We start from the raw sequence: 24,736 nt of genomic DNA, 5'->3' as shown, positions 1-24,736 counted from the left end.
TTATCATGCAATTAAGTGTCTGAAAACATTACAATCAGTTCACACTTAAGTTTAAAGAATATTGTTTTTATAAGAAGTGCTCTCTTTTAAAGTATGCTCACGTGTAATTTCTTTTCACAAGGGATACGAATCATACTATAACTGAGATTATTGATATTATACTGTAATCATATAATATTTAAAAAATAATGAATACCTTGTTTTAAGGTTTATACTTTCTACAGCTCTTTAATACGTGCACATACATACCGCATGTTATAATAACATCAGACAGAAAAGTGTTCCCATTACCGACAGCAATAGATGGTGGTTGGTTGTTGACAGGATAAACGGTGATATTAAGGTCATAGACAGGCAGGGAATTCTGTATTTCAGGTCTTTGTGCACTGAATATAGTGGCTTTGTCACTGCAACAGGAAGGAAGTAGCCCTGATTCTCCATCAGAGATCACAAACGTGACAATGTCATGACGTGGTCGTAGCCCAATCTCGTGTCCTTTGGAGTAAAAATGAAATAAATGTGTTACTTCACAGGTTTTAATCATATTTAACAAAAATATCAAATGCATTTACATCCCTTTGCAAAAAAGAAATGCACATTGATTGTGCACTTGTGTACTTCAAATCGTAAAAGTAATTTCAAAAAACTGTACTTGCGGATAATATAATATTAATTAAATAAAAGGTCACTAAAGTGTACTTAAGTACACTTTAAAAAAGTCCACTTTGTAATAATGTCAAATAAAATGTTTGTTTTTTGTGTTATTCGATATTACATTTAAAGGTGCTATATTTTAAATGTACTAAATTGCAACTTCACCATTGCAAATATGCAATTACAAATTTGATAAAATACATGACATACAAGTTTCAATAGAAATGATCAACATTAAAGTATACCATAAAGTTTACCTTAAATGCTTGTCAGTACATTCAGCAGTACACTTTAACTATATTTCAAAGACAACAGGAATAATTAGGAAATTGCTACTTAAAGCTGCAGTCCGGCACTTTTTTGTGTTTAAAAATATCAAAAAAGACATTTTTGAAAAAAAACGATTCAAAACGATTCAAAACGGTAAGCTTGTAATAATGATTTTAATTCCAGTGGTACTGGTGGATTTCCGCGGGAATTTCGAGCATGTCTTTGCGTCATTACGTCACTTCTGCATAGAGAATGAGTCCCGGCTAGGCGGCTATATAGTGTGTGTGGATGATGGAGGAGATTTAGCTTAGCACTTGGTATGGCGGATCCCGAAAGTTTAAAGCGACAATCACCAGGGACAACTGGAGATTCACCAGTTGTAAAACCCAAAAGACTTCGGACTTCACAGTGGCTACAGAAAAGAAGAGACTGCAACCGAGCCCATGCTAAAACAAGGATAAACATCGGCAGGGCTTTTGAAAGGTGGCGTGAACTCCGTGTTTTGAAGGGGTGCAAAATGTATGTGAATAAAATTTGATTATATTACAGTTTTAAATAAGCATTTGATTGCACATACATGTGTTTTTTATTTCAAAGAGAAACAGTTATAAGGAACATTAATTTGTTGGTATGACAATTAGAATTTATACTGCACAGAAATGAAAACTGAACTACAGGTAGCCCTAATACACATTAAATGTAGTCACGCAATAATGATGTAGTTAACATGAATAATTTGAGAACAAAATATATTTTTCACGTTTTGACGTGATATAAGCAATCGTTAGATTTAATCAGCATGATATAGCTTACTGCAATGCTTCCCCCCACCCCCCGAATTTGGTCAGAACAAAAGTGAATGTTACTTACTTGTTCAGATGACATTTACCGATGAAAATTATAATGTTGGTTATACACTTTCAAAAAGTATACTCTGAGATTGCTGATGACAGTACAGTATCCACAGCGACAGGTTCTCCTCAATACATTGTGTTCATCCGCGCTGTTTCATGCCGATTTACTACCCACGCACAGTTAATAATTCCACGAATAACTGCAATTGCAGATTTCAAACAGAGATGGCGACAAAGAGGAAAAACGACGGACTGCAGCTTTAAGTGGGTCAAAAAAGTTTGCTAATTGCATTTAATAAAAATTAGAAACTATAATAGATTATAAGTCCTAGATTATAAAACATTACATTCACTTTGCCCCAGTGTATTCTTCTTTGATTAAGAACTCTTTTTGACAGTATGCTGAAGTGTACTTTTTCACAAGGGTAGGTCTAAATATGGTTGGATATTAAGTTCAACTACAGAAAGTGAAATATAAGAAGTGAAAGAAATGCATTTCTACTTTTCTTATATTACCTGTGTGTCTATAGGAAATTAAGCCAGCAGTTATATCTGCTTGAATGAAGCGGTCCACCACGATGTCATTTCTTTGAACTACCCCATGATATGGTTGTCGGGCGATCATATACATTAATGTGCTATCATCACTGTCAGGATCTGTGGCGCAGATGTACTCAATGGTGATGACCACTTCCTGTCCCTCTGCACAGGCTAAAATGGGTTTTAAACCTGGCACTAGCACTGGCGCCTCATCATTGACTGGTGTCACCTGTCAAACATGCGTTTGTTAGATATCTTCAAGTGTTTATTTTTTGGTAAAAAAAAGTAATTGCAAGATAAATCTCCATTACCTTGACATGTAGTACAAAGTCAGCAATATTTATCCCATCCGTGGCAATGAATTTAATATCATCATGTTCTGTCTCAGAGCTGTCGTGGCGATATCTGTTGAGACAAAATAGCCAAAACTAAAGATAATACAGAATGAACCAGCAAGGTCAAATACTACTTAAAGTGTTTACGATGAACCCAAACAAACTATGATGAACCACATCTGACCTAACTTTTAGGCTTTTCAGATCCCTGACTGTGAAAGTCTGGCCTGGACTCATAGGTGTGCCATCCAGGTAAATACTGCCATGCTGAGGTTTCGTCTTCAGCTGCACGTGCAGAGAGTCCTCGAGCGAGTCCTGGTCCTTTAGACGCAAGTGTTCTTCCCTCACCCAGCTCTCTCCCCCCTCATCCACCGTCAGCTGTCTCACATGTACCTAAAGACAAAAAGAAACATCCTAGCACTCAACTACTACTTGTGTTTGTATAGTTCTGATATCTATGATTAATAAAGTGTTAGATTTTATAAAATAGTTTAGAAGAAGATAAAAGGTGTAGCATTAGCACCATGCTAATTGTAAAATCAGCTACTTGAACAAGCTCAAAATAACAAAAATAATTATTATTTCTTATATTAATTTATACTTATATTATATTATTCTTAAATTATATAAAATATAACACTTAAAAATATTATAAAATAAACAATATGGTGAATACATCCCTTATTAAAACAAGTAGTGCTTGGCATGATTAATCGTGATTAATCTCATCCAAAATAAAAGTTTGTGATTACATAATATATATATGTATGTGTACTGTGTATAATTATTTTGTATATATAAATACACAATTCTGACAACGCTGACCCTCACATACGCATAAAAAGTGAAGTATACTTTGGCCTTGCGTTGATAGAATCGTGACAGTAGTCTCCCCTCCCAGAAGGCCCGTCCTCGTGCCGTAACTGAATGTCCAAGTGTGGAGGGAGAGAGGGGGCTCTGGAGGGGGGTGCGGAGCTGGTGACAGACAGGGACCTAGAGCAACATCTCAACCGAGGCTGAGCCGGAGGGAGCTCAGAGGAGCCCTTGGGCTGATGGACCACGTTAGAGCCCGAGGGAGTGCAGAGCCGGGTCGGAGCTGAAGGGTTGACAGGCCAAGGTGGAAACATGGGCCTGGAGGGCTGAGGTGAAGCTTGGGAATCCATAACACCATGCCAAACTGGAGATCGGGAAGCCAGAGGCAGAGCCATAGAGTTGCATAGAGCGAGTGGCATGGCAAGAGCCGAGGAGTTGGACGACACCAGAGGAGAAGGTGTATCCAAGAGAATGGATGGAACCAGCAGAATGGATGAGACCAAAGAGTTGGGATGGACCGAATGGGATGCAAGAGCTAGGAGACTGGGCAGGAACATTGGAAGAGGAAGGACTCCGGATGGGACCGGCAGAGGAGGAGTAGGGAGTAGGTACTAGGGAGGGAACTGGATCAGCTCACCACTGGTCATTCAGACTGGGCAGTGTGCACAAACTCCGTGACGACCCAGTTGGCAGGCTCTCGCTCCGGGACTGACATGGTGGCGGGGCGGCTCTGGCTCTGTGGTAGGAGTCGCCTCTAAGTCGGCTAACTTGGACCATGGAAGGCAAGGGCTAGGGGTCAAGGTCTGTAGTGGCCTCGGGCTATATTTCTGGGTCTGTGGCAGGTGTGGGGCTGACAGGCTCCTCCCCTGCCTTGCAGATGGTGAGAGGGGAACAACTCCACATAATCCACAAAAGTCCCTCGAGCACAATATCCAGGCATGCCTTGGACTGCTCGTTTTGGGCCAGTGTAAAAGAAAGCACAGAGGGAGTGGTCAAGATGGGGAGTCTGACACACCAGATCTAAAAAAAAATCTTGAGTGGTCCTCGAGGGAGCAGTCGAGGTGGAGGAGACCTGACAAAGAACAACTTAAACACATGTCTATAAATACAGGGGTAGGAAAAGCCAACCAAACTAGACACAGCTGAAACTAAAGGGTAACTATAGAAACAAACGAGGACATAACGTGTAACCAGGGAAACCGAAAATAACACTGAGAGCGGTCCACTCAAACATGTCAATCTCTTATCAGCTCAACCTTAATCTATATCTCAATCTAAATTAAAAAATGTTGGCCATTTTACAGTGAAAATTTGATTACTTCGAGTAGAAAAGTAAAAGCACAACTCTACTCAATAAGTACCACTAGCAAGCACTATACTGTAATTATTATCTGTTCTGGATTGGGTAGATGAGGGCTACCTCTGGTGCCAGGTTATCCACTGGCAGAATCGTTATGTTGAAGCATATGCCAGCGGTCATGCTGCCTTGCTGGTTGGTCACTGACAGGATAAACTGGATGTGCTGGGGGTAGGGTCCAATGTCCAGGACGGGAGGCATGTAAGCAACTTTCATGTAGTTGACTGCATTCTATAAAGAGAGGATAATTTACAGCTTCAGTTGCTTTTTGGGATTTAAATTATATATCTAACCCCGGTCCAAAGTATTTACCTGAGTGAAAAGTCTCAGCATCGGGGCATTTGGGTCCTTTTTAAATTTTGGGATGCTATCAACCAGAAACAACCTTCCTGCATCAGACCCACTGTAAATCAAAATGTACTCAGCATTAACATAATTCTGAATTCCTTCAGCACATACATGTCGAGTTATATGCTGCAGGTTTGAATGGAACGTGTCCTGCTGTGGACCTCATAGGCTTCTAGTTTAATTTTGTACCCATAGGTGGTGCTGTAGAAAGGTGGGGTGGTTACGGTGTATGTGAGCTCACTATCTGGTGACTCCAAGTCAACAAAGTGCAGCTGTTGCTTGGTCAAGTAGGTGACATCGGTCTCATTGACAAACAAGTGCCTGGTCACACCCGGTGCCTCTTGTGGAGGCTGATCAGGGACTGGCTGGATTTGAATCACAATGACCTGTAAAAGATTACCTGGTTAGTGAATAACATGTGAACTCTGAGGAAAGCCAGATTAGAGGAAACCGCAAAAAGATGCTAAAAACCTTCAGTATATAAAATGGACTACTATTTGATCAAAGAGGGGATGTTTAGGAAATCTAGAACTTACCTGAGCCTCTGAAAGATTAGGAGGGTCATGAAAATCAGAGAGCACCACCTCAAAAGAGTCATCAAACACCTCACCGCCTGAGTGCCGATAGTAGATGATGGAATGGAAGAGGTCCTTCTGAAGAAAACGGGTAACAGGGTATCCTGAAGAGAAAAAAAAAACTTTTTGCAGTGGTATTTAAAGGATGCTGCCTTGAGGACACTCAGTTCCCCAAGAAAATGTGAATGCTGTTTGTTTGAGGTTGTGGGTGCTTTGCTAGCTAGTTGCTACGGTGTTACTAGGCAGTTTCTATGGAGTTCTATATGGCTTATAGGTCGTTGCTACAATATGTTGTTGCTAGGGAGTTTTCGGTGGTTTCTAGGATGTGTGTTATGATATTATGGGATGGTTAGTAGGGTGTTACTAGGCGGTAGCTAGGGTGTTCTGGGTGGTTACTAGTGAGTTGCTCGTTGGTTTGAAGGGTGTTATGATTGGCTTCTAAGGCAGTCGCTAAACTGGTTACCTGGGCATTACAAGACGGTGCTAGAGTGTTCTATGTGAATATAAAGTATATATATATATAAAGTGAAATTAATTGATTTGGCTCATTCTACTAATCTAAAAACATGCATTTAGAGTATGTTTTAGTTTTCCTACAACCCTTTTCCTCACCTGTTATCCCAGGACCAGGCATCTTCATGATTTCCCCTGCCTGAGGAGGTCTGGTGATGTTGAACATGATGTAGTCATCACTTGAGTCCATATCACAGGCTTGCAAAATGGATCCTCTCAAAAGACCCGTCTGACCTTCAGACAGCTCCAGCACCATATTGGTAATGAGGAAGGGTGGACTGTCATCTTTGGGCAGGACGTTGATGGGAAACTTGTGTCTAGTTTGATGTAAGCCATCAGTAATCCGGAAAACTATATAATCTTTAGTAGTGTCACTGTCATCATGATGGTAGTGTACCGCACCATCCTTAATATCCTTCACAGTGAACATGAAACCTTTTCCACCTAACATACAGATAAACATGCAGTGGTATTGAGAAGATTTTGTGCAAAATGCAAAGATCTGACTAAAATGAGACTCAACTGGTATAACAGATTCATATTTCCAAACGGAGGAGTGTGGAAATCATCTGTATGTGTACCTCTAACAGTTAGTCTGCCATGCTGCAGGCCATCCACAGTGATGATCCTCACAGCCTTCAGGTTGTCATTGTCAACAATCTGCAGCTGATCCCATGTGATTGGACGGGATTGACCTTCCAACAGACTGAGACCTATTCATTTGGTAGAAATAGGGAGAAACTCATTTGTCTGGCATTCATTACACATCCTTATCTTTTACATTATCAGGTACTGTAACTTTCTGAATTTTCCTTCAGGATTCAATTAATTGTCTTGGATTGATGATATTTCCGTGGCATTTAATCACCCCACTCACTGCGGTTTTGTGTGATCTTTAATAAAGAAAGTTAATTTAATTTCACAAACAGCCCACTACCCTTTACATTCAGTGTGATTTTGGCAAGTAAGACACATTCTTCTAATCTAACATGTTCCCTTAGTGTACTTGAGCATTCATTTAAAACTTAAGTGTGAACAATGTTTTTGAACACTTAATTGCAATTCAATAAAAAGTATTGTCGTTTATATTTATATTAAATGGCATTAATGCATTTTGTGACCCACTTCAGTAGGACATTTTTATATGAAAATTACTTTTTGTCTTAATTGCCCGTCTTGTCTAAATATTGTAAAAGTGTACTGTCGAATGTACTGACAAGCATTTAAGGTTAAAAAAAACTTTAAATGTCATTTCTATTGAAACTTGCATTTCATGTATTTAAATACATTTATAATGATATTTAGTGATATTGAATAACTCTACAGTTAAAATTATTATCAAATACTCTATTATGCTGTTAGTCAACACATCAAAATTAATGTACTTCTTTGAGCACGAATACATATTATTAAAACATAATGATTTAAAAAGTAGTTACAGGTAAAACCTTTAATTTGACATAATAACAAAGTGCACTTTTTAAAAAATCTATTTAAGTTTGTTAAAAAGCATAGTCATTATTTTGTTCTTTCCAAATCTTAAAAAAATAATAATAATCTTACACCTAAAAAAAACATATATAACATCAGTTCGGACATCTAAATTTCCTTTAAAGCTAAACTTATTTCATTTAGATGGAACAAGTCCTATTTTGGGGGGAGGGGAGTCTCCACCTTTCAAATGTTCTGTTTATGAAAAGATTCTTAAGCAAAGCACTGAGATGAGAACAGAGCAACAAGTGTATATGTATATTTGAAAATGATGCACAATACCGACCCATGTTCCATGATACTCTTGGGGCATTGGTATCAGCTGTCCTGATTGACACATGCACCATCACTGGCTGGCTTTTCTCAAAGTAGAAATCATGCACCTCAAACTCCACCTAGTAGAAATGAACAATACATAACTACTGCATTATCGAGTTAAATAAAATAATTCTGTTTAACATTCATTAAGTCAGTATAGTTCCCCTGTGGAAAAAAATAAGTGCTAAATTGTATTAAATGTGCACTTGTAGTAGCGCTGTAAAACGATTAATCACGATTAATTGAATCCAAAATAAAAGTTTGTTTACATAATATATGTGTGTGTATTGTGTATAATTATTTTCTATATATAAATACACATATATTTTATATATAAATAAATAAAAAATCTTAAATGTATATATATACATGCATGTGTGTGTATTTATACAAAATAATTATACACAATACACACACATATATTATGTAAACACAAACTTTTATTTTGGATTCGATTAATCGCGATTAATCGTTTACAGCCCTAACTTGTTGTGAACTTCAGATCTTAAAAAGAGTACACTTTCATGACTTTCTTAACACACTTAAGTACATACGTCAAATTAACAGTTTTAAAGCTTATGTTTTATTAATCTTTTATCGTGCTTTACAATTATTAGTACAATTATTTTCATTTGTTGACTAATATACTAAAGCACATGTAGAGTACTTGATAATAATTTTAACTTTAGTGTGTTGTTTGATATTACATTTAAAGTTAATATATTTTATATATTAATATCTTAACATGCAGTGTCAGAAAAAAATTACATTCAGTTCACTTTAAAATATAATATTTAGGTACTCTTTTCCAGAAGGATCACCTCATAGTTCCTACGCTGCGTGTGACTGGAGTTTGGAGGCTGGTAGCTGATCAGCATGTCGTTGAGATCCGTCCAGGAGAAAGATGAGATGGGTTTGGTGTGATCAGACAGATGAGTAATAAAGCCCTCATTAGGGGGCTTAGTGATGTTGAACACCAGCCTCTGTTTGGGCGTCTCGTCATCCTCCGCATCCAGAGTTGCCGTGGACAGAGGAGTCAGAATGAACTGGTCCACCTCTAAGATGAACATGGACATAAAAGCAGGCTTGGGCGGCTGGTTGGGCATCGCGTCTTTAATGGTTACCGGGATCCAGGCCTGCTCTGACTGAATGGGAGGTGAGCAGAACTAGTGTTAATAATGTAGTAAAAAAACCTCCTTTAATTAAAAAATGCTTTTGTTTTAGAAAGTACACCTGAATGATGCTTCTGCTACGAGTGTCTATGAGATCCAGTCTAATTGCGATGTAATCTATGTCTGGAGATGGAGGGTCGACGTGGTGGTAACGGATGCCCATCATGAGGAAATCATTGCATGGTACTTTGATGATCTTCAGCAGTTTAAGACCCTTTAGACAGTCGTCACTTTTACAATGAGCTCGAGCTTTATTATCTGCAGGGGGACATAGAAAATGATGCCCCAATATTAAACTACAAAACAAATTAGTTTTTTCCCCCAGATATTATAATGCTCAAAAGAAATCAAGGTATATTTTGATTATTTTTAAGAACAATTATGGTCAGAAGTTTGGAACAATTCAGCATAATGGTTTCTGAGGTATCATGTGACACTGAAGACTGGAGTAATGACTGGTGAAAATTTAGCTTTGCATCACAGGAATAAATTAAATTTTTAAATGTATTAAAATAGAAAATGATTGTTTCAAATCGCAATAATATTTCACAATATTATTGTTTTTGCCGTATTTTGGATCAAATAAATGCAGCCTTGGTGAGCATAAGAGACTTCTTTCAAAAACATTTAAAATATATATATAATTATTCCAAACGTTTGGCCAGTAGTGTATTCTAAAAACCTAAACAAAATTAAATATATAATTAAATAAATAAGGTGATACTATTAGCTGTTCTGCTAAATCGAAACTTCCATTATATTCCTTCCAATCCAAAAACTGTCTGCCAAAAATACAGTTTATTGCAGCATATATCTCAATTGTCATTTGTGCATCATTTTATTAAGATAACAATTTGGGTTAAAAGTTGTCACTAAAGTGAATTATGACCTAATGAAATATATTAGCAACCTTTAGGTTTCCTGCTTTCACATGAATTTGACCTGATTTTTAAAGCGCATTTGAGCAGTAGGAAAGTTGGAAAACTGATCAAATATTATTATGTTATGATTTTACCCAGCTGTCTTCGAAGAGGAACAAAGCTATCTGGTTCATCTCCTCTCGGTCCCTCTGGTTTCTCCGGTTCCCCGGTGACCAGTTGACCGCGAACAGGTAGATGTGTCTCCAAAGTTGTCATCTGAACTGTGCACTCAATATTATGTCGGTGTTCATAGTGGAAGGACACAACGTTACCGTCTAGGATATTGGAGAGGCCATAAAACTCTGGCACCTCGAGACTCTGTGATCCGAACTTAATCACATTACAGTCAGGCTCCGTGATTTCAACACTGAGAGAGAACAGCTCACTGTAGGTCTCTGTCTCTGTAAATCTAAACAGAAAGAAGTCTTCATGAAATGTCCATATTCTTAAAGACAAAAAGTTTACTATCTGTCTTTTAATACAATGTCTTCCACAAATATTTCCATATACTGCATTTATTTACAGCATGAAAAACTTACCTGTACAGACGAAGTTTAACAGTATCCTCTTTTAAAATCGGACATCCATTATGAGTGTATTTCACTTCATCAGCCAAAAAGTGACAATCAAAAACCTATCAAATGAGAAATAGTTGTAGAAAGAAAAGAAATTAAAGGTGCAGAAGCGATTTCTGAGAAAGTTGTGGTATCTGTCAGGAGTTATTAAATAATGAAGAACATGGGTCAGGAGTAGCAAACTTCAGAAATAAAACGAAATCAAATAAAATACAAATACTAGATGAAAAACTTTGTTTAACTTTGCCATCGTTCAGTCTTTTTTATGTTACGAGCAATAAGTTGGTGGCTGCAGTTCACTGAATGGCCACCGGTGTCACTAAAAACAATTCTACTTTTAGCCCCTTTAAAGTAAACTTTTAATTTAACATTATTACATAGTGTGCATGTTTTAAAAGTATGTTAAGAAACATTGTGCAAGTTTACTCTCTTTAAGTAGACTTTTGTGATTTTTTTTTCCATATAATATCTGCAAATACAGTTGTTGTTGTTGTTGTTTTTAAATACCTTTAAAGTTAAAGTACACTACAAGTGCACATTCAAACCAAAATACAATTGAGCACATTGCTTATTCACAAGGGTAGTTCTTCAGATATCAAATGCTCTCAAAAAGCTTTTGGCATGTTCACCACTGAAAGTTTGTTGGATAATACGAAGAGTGAAATGCACGCAGAAATAATGAACATTGTTTACCTGTGGGGACAGTGTGCCGACCCGCTGTGTAATGGGCTCGTTCAGCACAACTTCCAGCTTGCAGGCATCCTTGTGTCTGGGTATATGAAACTGCAAATCCCCCTCCTGCAGAAAGACTGACTGCCCTCTCTTCACCTTAAGACCAAGATTGTTTTTTACCAGAGAGCCCTGAATCTGGTGGAGAAGTCCCAGCACGAGGAAAGGCAAATATGTCCTGTCTATTGCAGTCATTCTGTTCAGTTTGTGTGGATCAGGACCTCTGTGTTGAGGGAATGGACAAATCTACAGGAGGAACGGTTGTTTGGTCTTGCTCTGTCCACAGAATGTTATCATACAAAGTCATCTCCAGTTTTTCTTGATATTAATCTGAGACAATTAGTTTCAGTTCAAGGATCAGTATCCAGCTCTCCCTCCATTCATCATATGAGATGTGATATCTGAAAATAAAACAGACTTTCACAAAGGTTAAAGGAAATGAAGCGTATTTTTAGGATTTTTCTGCATACGGTAGTTGCATTAATATTATAAATAATCAACATTCATATTCAAGAAAGACATTTATTGGCCAAATCTTTTGGTGGGGGGCGAGATGGGACCTAGAGAAGGACCTATATATATATATATATATATATATATATATATATATATAATGCTCATTAATGTAATGTAAACAACATCCTTTAATGTATGTGTTTAATATTTTTTAAATACTTTTTACACTAACACGAATCGCCAAAGAATAATTGGGACCGCAACAAAAAACTAAAATCTGCAGAAGCATATTTAACACATTGGTAATGATGAGTATGTGCATATGCACATATATATCGTAAACATGTATAATATATGGTTCATAATAGTTTTATTTTGTGGTGGTGAAATATGATCTGCACATGGTCAGGAGATGTTTTTTGTGAGATTCACAAGTAAAGAATGGCAAAAATGGGAAAGAAGATACAACTCTTCAACTGATCCAACATATAACTGGCAAAAGAAGGAATTTAGGAATCACATTCTCCTCAGTTTAAGGCTAAAACGTCTCCATCACCTCTCTCTGACATGTTTGTTGAGTGATAGGGGAAAAACTCCTTCCGAGCCCAGTCATACTGAGGTGAGATGTCAACTTAAAAAAATGACCTTTGACCCCAAGCAATCCCCAGGCCCTGGAATGGCCAGTTTGGAGATTGAGGCTGTCTGATCTGTCAGCACTGAACACACTGCTAAAGATCCTTAATTCTTCCACCTGCAGTTAAATGAGCCATTAAAACGCTGTCTCAAGGGCACGATAAATGCTTTCCACCTTACAGCTTAATTCGGACTCATGCAGTAATGCAGTAATATTATTCAAAATGATCAACTCCAATCCACCTTCATGTACATGCAAAAACCTTCATCCAGACACCAAGCATACTGAAATAATCTTTTCCCCCCGTGGTTTATTAATCAAATTTGTTTTATCAAAACAAAATTCATTTAAAACAGATTTTTGGCTCTTCGATTATTTTGCAAGTTACTTCAAAACAAAACAATGAAATACCCAGTGGATTTGTACAGTACATTTCTATGAACTTGCGCTCACAGGGTCACATTTATCAAGTCTAGCAGCAATACATCTGGAGTTAGTCCGCCTTTGTTTACTTACTAACGTGTTTTCTTTTAAAGGCCTCTCCTCTTTTCTTCCTGCTGTCTTCCTCCATTGGAAAACCCAATTTTCTAAGATTGTTCCACAGCCTCGGGCTAAAAGTCTAATCTAGTGTTTCATATAGCTTAAAAACCAAGATGGTCAGATAGTAATCAGCCTGTTTTGTCGTGGCGTGAAATATCATACAGGCTCTACTCAACATAAAGTCTGTGAGAAACAAAGAGAAAACACAGCTCTAAAAAATTACTGAACACAAAACCATGAGCACAAAGACCAGAAACGAGTAACTGCCTCTGCTCTGTTTACCATTAGAAAAGTTTAAAGCTTAACTGTATGGAATGTGCACTTGTAGTGTCCTTCAAATCTGATCTCTGTACAGTGCTGTAGATAATAGTATATTAATTAAATAAAAGGCCACTTAAAGGAGGAGTAGGCAATTTATTTTACAAATACTTTTTTGTTATACTGGTTGAAACTCTTCACATCCTGATCAATACTAAAGTGGTCTAAATATTGAAACATGTACATATATCTTCTGTGGAAGTCTCAGAACCAAACAATTTTGTCCAATCATTGCATTCAGTCCCAATGAAACAATATGATGTCCTACCTACCTGTCAACCTATGTATTTCCACACACCTGCTCACGCAGACATCACATGTCATCAGCGCGTTCTATAAGGCTATGCAGAGTTAGACAGACAGTCACCGAGCACCACAAACAAACTGCAGTCATCTTTTACAGTTCCTCCTGAACCAAAACAACGATCTTAAGCTGCGTTCACGCCATGTCGTAAACGTAATTACGAGCTGGCAACCTGTGACTTTCTACCTGAAGCTGTTCACATCCTCAGACTCGGATTTATGCGTTTCTACGTCAACACTATCAACCCTGGCGTGAATCTGAAGCAGTCAGGTGCAAGTAAGAGCTGTGTAAGATGTTTACATTCATTAATGTTGTAATGTAATGTGCTTTGAGACATAAGGTAATGTAAGGCGTGGCTTTGGAGACGCTCTGAAGGGAGGGTGGGATCTCATGCTTTCAAAGCTAGCTTGCTAATGCTAGCCGCTCTGAAACGGACTACCCTACCTTAACGCCAACTCTAATCTGCTGTGTGAGTTCATGTGTTTTGAAGAAGGTGTGTGTGGCTTTGGAGACACTCATATCTGTCTTATTTTAAAAATTCTAGATGAATGATCAGACATGACGAAGGTAAAAATCACTCCTTGGGTAGAGTGAGATTTCTTACTGTTAGGGGGTTAACAATGTGTCTATTACTTTTATTAAGCTAGTATTTAAAGCAAATGCTGTAGTTTAGCTTGCAAAAAAAAAGAACAACAGTATTTGGGTTAACATTTTTCCAGCGATCCAGAAATCCAGAATTTGATGTCATGTCAATGTTCGTTTTTCACAATTGCATTGTAAAATGTGAAAAGGTGGTTAACTTATATCATTTTAATCATGGTGTCAGGCAATATGGATAAAAAGTTAAACATGTTTTCATCTTGACCATGTGCGGGACCTTGATGATACCTGGAACCAGATGTGGGAAATTATTCCCTGTCCTGATCCCAAACCCTTGTTTAACTCTCTTCCAGTCCAGACACCTTTAGTTTGGCATTACCTCATGCTTTTCATTGAGGGAATTCATTTTCATGCTTTTCTTTTCATTTTCATTCCAGCTCTCTCAGTAGAGGCCTAAAACACAGCAGTCTAAAAATAACTTCAGCTGAAAACGTCTCAAATCTGAGCTAAGAATGATTCAAACACATATCAAATAATTTACAGGCTATAATTTTAGCCCATCTTTTTAAATAAAAAGGCTTCCTTTGTTAGCCGCTTCCAGTTATTTTAAGTGTATCTTGCTTGATATTGCAAACTGTTTTTTTTGTTATCATAATGTTTTAATGTATTATCATAATCTTAAACACCCAGGTATGTAGGGAAATTCGTTTTACTGTTTACTGCACTTCATATTCTTAGTCATTTACCTATAGTGGATAATAAATCTGAACATTCACAGGAAATTGCTTACTAAATCTATACGCACACTAGCGGCAGCAATTTAGCCAGGGTGGTCTAGCAACTCTCCGTTGGCTTTCGAGCTGGAAAAACTAAACTCTAGTCAGGCCAATCACATCGTGTATAGAGTCAGCGGGCGGGCTTAACATAATGACGACAGTGTTGCGACGGTTCCCTGCTACTTGAAAACAAAGAATGGCTGCTGCTGGCGAACAGCTGTCTTCGAATCGGGTTTGGCCGCGACTCTGGAGGACATGGAGTTAAGCTTTTGTTTGAGAAAATTTATTCTTAAAAAAGAAGATGTGTTCGGAGTTTTGCCGACCGGGTACGGCAAAAGTTTGATATATCAACTAGCTGGTTGGTTGGTCGGTCCACTGGTTGGTTGTAGCGCTATCCTATTGCATGCAGAGGGAATTTGAAAGACAACCATTTATCCCGCCACTCTGATTGAGGCCTGCCAATGGTAAGTTCCCAGACCCTTGATGTGGGTCTGGCTTGCCAGGCTACAGTAGCTTACTTCCACACTGAAGATGGATAGTACACAATCTCTTTAAATGCAATACTTTGTTTTGAAATATTCACGCTATGGGTTGTGGGCAATATTAGATCGCACTTCGAATTCTTACCGGAAATAGTAGACCATCAGGGTATCTTTGGAATACTAATGTCAACATACGATTTGGGACACACTAATTCTAATTTCGAATACTATTTAGGACGGATAGTATACAAATTTGAACAAATTGGTTGAGTGAATGATTCCACGACTCACTCATATTATGAATCAGCTGAAAAACTCATTGAATTAGCATTTTTAACTAATCATTTAAATGAATGATTCAATGACTCACTCATAAAGACACTTGTCAATTGTTGCCAAGTAACCTGCAGGAAGAGTCCCTAAAACGTAACAAGCACACACTGACAGTCTTACAGTGCTCGACCAATCAGATTTGAGGACCGGAATGTCTCCAGGATAAAAAGCACAGTGACTTTGAACATTTAGTTAATCACTTCACTTTAGAACTTGTCATGAGGATGTTGATCAGCTCCACTGCTGTGATGTCATGGAAAGAGGATTCTGTGTATTGTAAGCTAAGCTTTCACACTGCAGCCCCAGGAAGTCTATAACACAGAGGATTATGCGTTCCCCTTCCCATGTTATTCTCCAAAAAAGGAACAAATTCCTTGTTGGGCTTTGCAAAGATTAGCACTGGAAACGTTACACGTCACAACCATGCAGTAATAAAAGCAACTATGAAATTACATATAAAGACGCTAAGTATTTAAGTCTTACTTGTTGGAATAAAAAACACTAAAGCTAAGGTACTTACATTTAATGTAAATCTAAACTATATACTACATGTTCATTAAATGCAATTAAGTGTTTGAAAATATTACATTCAGTTTGCATGTATTCTATTAAAGTATATAATTTAAATACCGGTAGTACTCTTTTTCACAATGGAACCAACATTTAAAACCTACAGTATATGCCCAATATGCCTTACTAGATTTACTACTTTTTCTTGCAAAAAAAGAAATGTTTGCACCCTCTGATTAATGGCTTAAAGTCCCTTATGTTCCTCTGAGTCACTTTCAGACGTTTTTGCGCGCACCACATCAAACAGACAGTGCATTCCCAACTCTCTTGTGTGATCTCACAGTTTAGAAACTGTCAACATTGTTCTCAGGGCATGATTCTACATGCTGTACAGTCTGTGATTATACGGTTCACCCCTGTTTGGGATGTTCTCTGTAGGTTTGGAGCAAGTTCAACAGACAAGTGTTGAAGGGATCCTTCATGGGCTCAGGTAAACACCAAATTGTAATGAGGCTTGACTAGGAAAGGTTTCAGCAAAAAACGCATTTAAGAGACAAAGACAGATTTGAGAACAAATGAAGGGGAGTTTCAATGAAATGTTTTGAACTCTTATCTTGCTCTCAGGTAGGGTTGACACCTTAACAATCCCACCAGCATTTCCCCAGAACAGCTGCTGGATTCAGATGTGGAATATGAGATGCAAACATCTCACAAACACGGCGGCTATTCAACCAGTCGACAAACATGAGTTCACTAACGGTGCTATGTGGGTACCAGAAGATATTGTGCGCATACAGAAAAAGATTTCTCATTCTCATATGTGACCCTGGACGACAAAAGCAGTCACATGGGTCAAACTTTTTTTTAATTGACGTATGGTTTGTTAGGATAGGACAATATTTGGCCGAGATACAACTATTTGAAAATCCGAGGGTGCAAAAAAATAACAACATTGAGAAAATCAATGTTGAAAATCGATTTTGCTGCATTCACTCACAAAAAATACATATTTTATATATTTACGGTTGGAAATTTACAAACTATCTTCATGGAATAGGATCTTTACTTAATATCCAAAAGATTTTACAATGTATTGTTGGCTATTGGCACAAATATACCCGTGCTACTTATGACTGGTTTTATGATCCAGGGTCACATATAACAAACATATATAATTCCAAACAAGTAAGCCATTACTGACTACTCTTGTTTCTCATTATTAAAATGTAATCTAAAGAACAGGAGTAAAAAATAGTGACATTTAAAACCACAAAAGTCGCAGGCCATTCTGCACAACAGTCTGACCAGTCACAAGCAATCAGGACTCAATTAAAGCCAGCTGATTGAAACAGCTCACGTATGTGGATGTTATGAGAGCGTTTCACAGAGGTTTATTTGTACTGATATTACTTTAGTAACATTTGTTTATTCATTATGATGAGGCCTGGAGGAATGGGAAGATATTCTCAAGTTTAGCCAATATTCACGTACTAATGTTTTGATGTAGATATAGCAGTGATTATGAGGCTCCAGTCAGGAAAGCCCAAGGCAGGCTGGGTGGGTGGCCCGGACCCCTCTGCACTCTTTCTAAACTTCTCTCCGGTTCCATTCAAACATGTGGGGGCAGTTTTCCTGTCGTCAAAACGTGCCAAGACCAAGTGTGAAAAACAATATGAGCAATGACAAAAAGTGCCGTTCAAACATGTGCAGTTCAATTAAAATGACCATGTGTCTGTCTTCCAGATACATGAAGTTATTAAGCAATATGATACTGAGTTAAATAAAGGTTACACCGCGTTACTGGCTTTACTACCTCAACAATGCAGCAAAAAACAAAAACATATTTATAAAAAAATGTAATCATCAATCTTCAAATAGGCTACAGTAACAAATTTACCTGAGAAGCAAAACTGCACAAGATATTAAGAAAATATGCATTATTAATTGAGATAATGTCTTAAATTATATATATAAATAATCATTATTAGGCTATATCATATAATGAATTAAGTTAAATTTGAAATATATATATGGTGGATAAACCATTTTCACTGCTAGTAAACTACACAAACACAATTCCACAAATGCTAAGTAACACACTGAATTAAAGTGAAAATATAAAGTAGAAAAACTTAAATAGTATTTTCTTGTAAAACATACTAACTTGTTTTATTTACAACTTGATTCATATACATTCTGTTAAAAAAGCTTTAACATCTCATGTAATTTTGCTTCTCGTGTAATTGTATCTTATCTTAAGGATGTTTCGGTATTTTTACAGGAAAACAACAAAGAGTAACTGTCCTTTTTAAAAGGTGAGGTAAGGTAAACTATCATTTCCTTCCAATGGTCTTATTAGAGCTACAGTTTCTGGGTCACACGGGGGGGGAAAGTGCGTTCCTCTCTGCAGAAGTGGGCATTCTGTACAGCCGGACTGACTGGAGACACCGGCTGGAGCCAGCAGAGATCGGCTGCCTTTCCTCACAGCGCTGTGCACTGCTTCTCATCTCGCTAATGACAGGGTAACGAGCAGCCAAGTATTTCCAAAGCAAAGATGAGCAGAGGGAAAGGGGGAGGCCTTCGCTCTCTAAACAGCTTTGGCCCCCATTTGGCAGCATACCAGCATGACCGTTCCCAGTGTTTGCAAGTGCTGAAGACTCCCAGATGAAAAAAAAGGGAGCATGGTTATCAGTCGGGGGGATTGTTATGCTACACTCCTAAAAATAAAATGTTATTTATTGGTGTTGATGGTTTCATGAAGAACCTTTAACATCCATTGAACCTTTAAAGTTCACAAAAAGTTTCTTTAGAAATGTTCCACACTAAAATTGTTCTTCTGTGGCATTGTTGCGAAAACCCTCTTTATTTTAAGAGTGTAAGCTTACAGAAAGATCAATAAAGGTGCACTAGTTTAATTCATAAGGAGGACAGAGATGAGAAAGCTGTTTTAAGTGACATGTTTTCCACCTGACTTTCACCTGGATAAAGACTATACCTGAGAGCCATTCCTCTTATGACTTAAAAGAGTCACATGCTTCTCAGCCAAACAACACAAGTTCATAAAGAGGACATTATTAAGAAATTATACAAATTCACATATGGCCTCATATGAAAAAAAAAAAACAATAGAAGGACTCGCTGGGTTTGCCAAAAGTTTAGAAATCATTTCACAGATTTCACAGTGAGAACATTGGTTGGGGTAGATAGATGTTTTAAAATAATGTACATTTTCCCATTATTTTTAACATTTCTCATTTGATAAAAATTATATTCGGTGCCACTTTATATTAAGTGTCTTTAACTACTATGTATAACATTTAAGTTAGTCATTTGATACAATGCACTTATTGTATACATACATGGTTTTATATTGTACCTATTTTTTTTTAAATACCTGCATTAATTTCTGTAATTACTCTTGACCCTTCGTTTACCACATAAATATAACAATACCACTAAACCTTACCCATATCCCCTCAATAGCAGCACAAGTGTTTTGCAATACAACACGAACACAATAAGTATAATGTACCAACCTAACAATATTATTTAAGTAAAGCCACCTAACATAAAGTGTGACCTCCCGGATACACAATTTACACTTATCATTTCTTATCTTTAATCTGTTGTTTAGTTGATTTAAATGTTATTTATTGGCATTTTGTGTATGTATTATTGGCACATACATACACAAAACAAACACAGAGCACGTTTACAGACAAGTTCTTACCTGAAACCATAGCACTTATAACTCCACAACTGTTTATCTTCTCCTTTTCACTCCAGCGCTTTCACAGCAACTAATTGACAAGAGTCCCGGTGGCAATCCTCACCCCTGCGAAGAGATGGAAGAAGTAGAGGAGGAGGAGGAGGGTGTTCTGTGGAAACTCGGAGGAGGGAGGTGGGATAGTCCTGCTCCGGAGGCTTTTAGGGAGGAGTGAGGCTGGGTATGAAGAGAGCAAAAAATGCAGAGGCAATCAGAAAAGAGAGGCAAACAAACAGACAGAGATCAAAGAAAAGCAATCTACGCTCCGACCGCACCACACCATTAGATAATGACAGATTGAGGAGATCTTCCATCAAAGGGTGTCTAGATGACGCCACTGAAAAAAAATAGCATGTTTGTTCACAGATCTGTGAAATCATTTTCTAAGTGTCTCTAAATGGGTAGCTGGCAAATAATATGGGACAAACTTCCAAAATAACACAAAGAAAAACTATATTTTAGGTAATGTGACTATTTTTCAAGTGTCAAGTTTTTATTTGTCAAATACACAAAGGTAGTGGATTATGTTGTCTAATCACCCCTTATGATTGTGCATTAAATATAAAAATAAGAAAAATAAGAATATATGATTATGTACAAGGAGGATGTCCATATGTTTAAGTCCATTGTGCTGAAGTGTATGTGTTTGTATTTATTCTAATTTAACCTGTTAGCCTTCAGCGCCACTTTTGAAAAATCCCCAGAAATTGCATACCCAACCTAAAAAAGATTCAATTCATTGACCCTTCGTCCTAAAAGCTCAAGTATGGTCTCATTTGAAAGCTGACACCTGGCACTTTATTGGAAATGTAGAATGAATTATTGTCATAATGAAAAAAAAATTATGAATAGCTTCAAAGTTGTGTAAGTTATTAGAAATTTATTTTTATGAAACATCTTCATGAAAATTAAATTGAAGTTGGCCCGTCAGCACTCTAGAAATGCACTCCAGCTAAAGACACATGTCTGACCATGTTATATTTAAAATTTGAAGGTGATAAGTCTAAAACTCTGTATTTTGTTAAATGTTTTTCAAGATCATCTCAAATGACTTTATTTTGAATTGACTCTAAAATGCAAACTTGTGTTTATTGTCATCTATTAGCATCTATTCAGTCTATTGTCTCTATTGTTTTGTGGTGCAAACGAGCCCCATTCAGTGTCACTCTCTCCTGCACACATTTACACCTCTCCAGCCGGCTTATGGCCATAAATATTATTTTCCTTTGTCTCCATTATAATCGCTAACGACTGGCTAATCACGGTGTTTCACCCCCTAATTTCTTTCATAATCTTCACTTCACATTTGAAACTGTATCAAATGCCTTTCTCAAATAAAGAAATATTTCAGTAAGCATTCCGATTTAGAAAAAAAATCATAAAAAATAACAGCTAGATGGCAGGTGCAACTAGAGAGCTAGCTAGCATGTTAGCTTAGCACACCATCAATACACGACAATTTATGAGATTAAAACCCTGTTTTATGCTCCAAACTTACTTTATAGCGCAAGTCGAGTGTTTTAAATAATCTTCTATGAGCTTATTTGGCTTCAGAAAAGAAAATCAGACAGAAAATAAATGAGTTTATGGTATTCTGCATGTTTGTAAAGTCTATATCGATTAGCATTGCATTATACATATAATCTATTATTATAAAAATACCTGACATGGCTCGAAGAACACAGGTAAATCAAATATCATTGCAATCATGTTTATTGTCTTCAAAACATCTTTATCTGCATGTTATAGCGATCTCTGAAAGCTAACGTTAGCTGTGTTTATGTCAGTGACGTCCTGGAAGGTCACAGGTTATTGTTCTTCTTCGTGAGCTCCCATATTTGGAAAAAACTGTGCATAGAGCGCCCTCATTCTGCTGTATGGATTGAAAACACAGTACATCAGAGTATCCAGCGCTCTTTATGTATACATCGACGCATTTGGATATAAATTCAATAAATATTATTCCTGTCTATAGAAATATGATGTAAACCTATGATAATATATCAATATTTCTCCAAATCTGCACATTTTTGAGCCAAAAGCCCTGAGGAACGTTGTTTTGTCACGCGTTCTCAAGACAACAGCACCGGAGTTTTTTTCTGAATGGAGCAGCTGACGCTCATAATTCATATTAAAGGTATCGACTCATTTTTTCATTACATAAATCCTGACACAAATTAAGACATAACTGTCACTATAAGTTTCTCAGAATACAATAGTGGTCAAATACTGAAACGTGAGACTTATATATTTTTAATGATGTATAGTTTGTCAAGGTAATAACATTAAATCTGATAGTAACTTTGAACTATTTAAAAAAAAAACGCTTCAGAGCGTCCTCGCTCTGGTGAAGGTTAACAGGTTTTAAACACCTTTTTGATTTTTGCTGTTAAAAAAATACTAATTAGAAAACTTATATGCGGTCATCAAAATGCATGTACAAAAATGATGCAACAAATAACACTTTATTTTACAGTGTTCTTTTTACATGTAGTTATAGTAATACCTAAAAATTAAGCATGACTACATGCAACTAACCCTAAAACAAACCTAATCCTAACCCTAACCCTATAGTAAGAGCACGTAGTTACTTAATATTACTCAGTACTTAAATAATGTGCAACTACACTGTAACAAAGACACCTTAAAATAATGAGTAACCGAAAATCATTTTAGATGATTTTAGAGTCTCGTGAATCCTGATAATTTTGGGTCCCACTGCATTTGGTTATTTATTAACATCAAGATACAGCAAGACTAATATAGTAGAACAATGTCCAAATGACATTGTCACACAATAACCATCAGTGTCTCCAGCACATGTGACCATTGACCTTGCAATCCCTGTTAATCTCTCATCTAAGTGTATTCTCATGGATCTTCTACTAAAACATTCTTTCTCTGTGTTCACAATAGCTTGCAGCAGTTACTGTAGCTCTGAACAGCATAATAGCTCTGAAGACTTAGACAGCGGTAAGTTGTTTAACCGGGCCTCCTCACAGACTTCACATACATGTACGATTATCTACACTTTTCTCTTCCTGAGGTGTTTGAAATTGTTTCAAGAAGTAAGTCCAGGTCCTCTTATATACTGATGATAAGTAGACGACTATCTGCTTTCAGTTGTATAACACTCACTTTGTGTTACACTACATCAATTACATCTGGAAGTTAGAAACTAAAGTCTATGAAGAGGATTATAGAGTCAAAAGGTTAGAAAGAAATGTAATAATTTTAAAATAATACTCAAGTTTTCACATTTTCCCAACGCCATTAATCTGTGGTTATTGCCTAAGTGAGCCAGGAAAGAGTCAACAAACACTTTTTCTGCTCTTTCTCAGTTTCCTTTCAGTCAAGTTACCATGACTGCACAGTTTTGAATACATAAGAACTAAACTAATCTCCTAAATCTCTTCTCATAAAACAGATGAATTGAAGTTTGTGGGGAGAAACAACCAATTCATGTGGAGAACCTCAATAGCATGTTTCCAAAGTCAAGAAAATGTCATTCTTTTTTATATAAACAGTATAAATAAGCACATTTCAAACAGCAGAATATAATTGAAGTCACTTCAGTTGTATACAGTATTTTCACGTTCAAACTAATTTTATGGAGCTGAGTATGATATAGAAGAGTCTAGATTTAAATCTTGCAATGCAAAAAAAGGATTTTCTTCCTTTTTGTGTTGTTTTCCATTACAAATGTCTATAAATTCTTAAATCAAGAAACATTTATTGGAGTAAAATTACTAAATCTGACCGATATTTGTTCTTGTTTTAAGCATCAATAGCATTTCAGCAAACAAGAAAAGTCATTTTACTTCTCAAGTAAATGTACCGGTATCTTGATTTAAGATTGTTTAGATATTTGCAAGACAAAAATACTGAGAAAGATTTGTAAATCAACTATTTAAGTATCAACAATACAATATTTAAGTATTAATCAACATTAAGTAAATACAGCCCAATGTACCATGTTAATATGATTTTCTTCACTGATTGTTGAATATATTTTTTAATGTCCGTAATATGAATGAAAGGGGTACTGGTCATTTGCAGCCAGGATATTATGCATTTCTCTACAGTTTTTTTAACATCATTCTCAGGAATCTCAGAAAATGGTGCCATTTGTACCAGAAACTTGCTGTCAAAAAGAATTTTGAGGTCAATCAAAGTTATCACTAAGTCTAAATGTCTAATAATTAAATTGTAATCCATCAAAATAAGCAATAATGACGTCTATTGCTAAATTATTACCCGCACCTTTCAAAATGAATCTCAAGGTTATAATGAAGAGCTTGCACTTGATCCTTTGTTTGTGCCAAGAATGCAAAAGTCAATGAACATAGATTAGACGAGCACTATCCGCTTACATTGAGAAAGAGCAACTAGTTGAAAAGAGCCCTTGATTCAAGTGAAAGGAACTGAAGCCTTAAAACCAAAACAAGCCTGTTCACTTTGCGGCCCTTCCACGAAAACTGAGAGCACAATGCCTGTCAAATGGAGTGTGACATTCCTGGGTTTTCTGTGGGAAAGCGGTAATTGCTTTTTTC

At 36.8% G+C, this 24,736-nt stretch overlaps 1 protein-coding gene across 1 annotated transcript in view; it reads right to left on the bottom strand.

Moving 5' to 3' along the window:
- The window catches only part of frem1a (Fras1 related extracellular matrix 1a), a 52,719-nt gene that overhangs the window by 22,883 nt on the left and 5,100 nt on the right, over positions 1-24,736 (bottom strand). The window contains exons 2-18 of the mRNA XM_079589416.1: positions 20,148-20,360; positions 11,429-11,865; positions 10,700-10,794; positions 10,256-10,569; positions 9,302-9,498; positions 8,890-9,213; positions 8,037-8,145; positions 6,841-6,972; positions 6,359-6,703; positions 5,708-5,850; positions 5,361-5,557; positions 5,136-5,226; positions 4,887-5,054; positions 2,838-3,046; positions 2,630-2,723; positions 2,295-2,547; positions 292-495 (exon numbers count right to left, since the gene is read on the bottom strand). Coding sequence (XP_079445542.1) covers positions 292-495; positions 2,295-2,547; positions 2,630-2,723; positions 2,838-3,046; positions 4,887-5,054; positions 5,136-5,226; positions 5,361-5,557; positions 5,708-5,850; positions 6,359-6,703; positions 6,841-6,972; positions 8,037-8,145; positions 8,890-9,213; positions 9,302-9,498; positions 10,256-10,569; positions 10,700-10,794; positions 11,429-11,659 — 3,106 coding nt within the window. The 5' untranslated portion in view covers positions 11,660-11,865; positions 20,148-20,360. The remainder of the gene's footprint in view (positions 1-291; positions 496-2,294; positions 2,548-2,629; positions 2,724-2,837; positions 3,047-4,886; positions 5,055-5,135; positions 5,227-5,360; positions 5,558-5,707; positions 5,851-6,358; positions 6,704-6,840; positions 6,973-8,036; positions 8,146-8,889; positions 9,214-9,301; positions 9,499-10,255; positions 10,570-10,699; positions 10,795-11,428; positions 11,866-20,147; positions 20,361-24,736) is intronic.

Source organism: Phoxinus phoxinus, assembly GCF_949152265.1.
Source record: "Phoxinus phoxinus genome assembly, chromosome: 2".
Taxonomy (NCBI): domain Eukaryota; kingdom Metazoa; phylum Chordata; class Actinopteri; order Cypriniformes; family Leuciscidae; genus Phoxinus; species Phoxinus phoxinus.
Note: the sequence above shows the minus strand (reverse complement) of the source record. Positions and strands in the feature narration are given on the sequence as shown.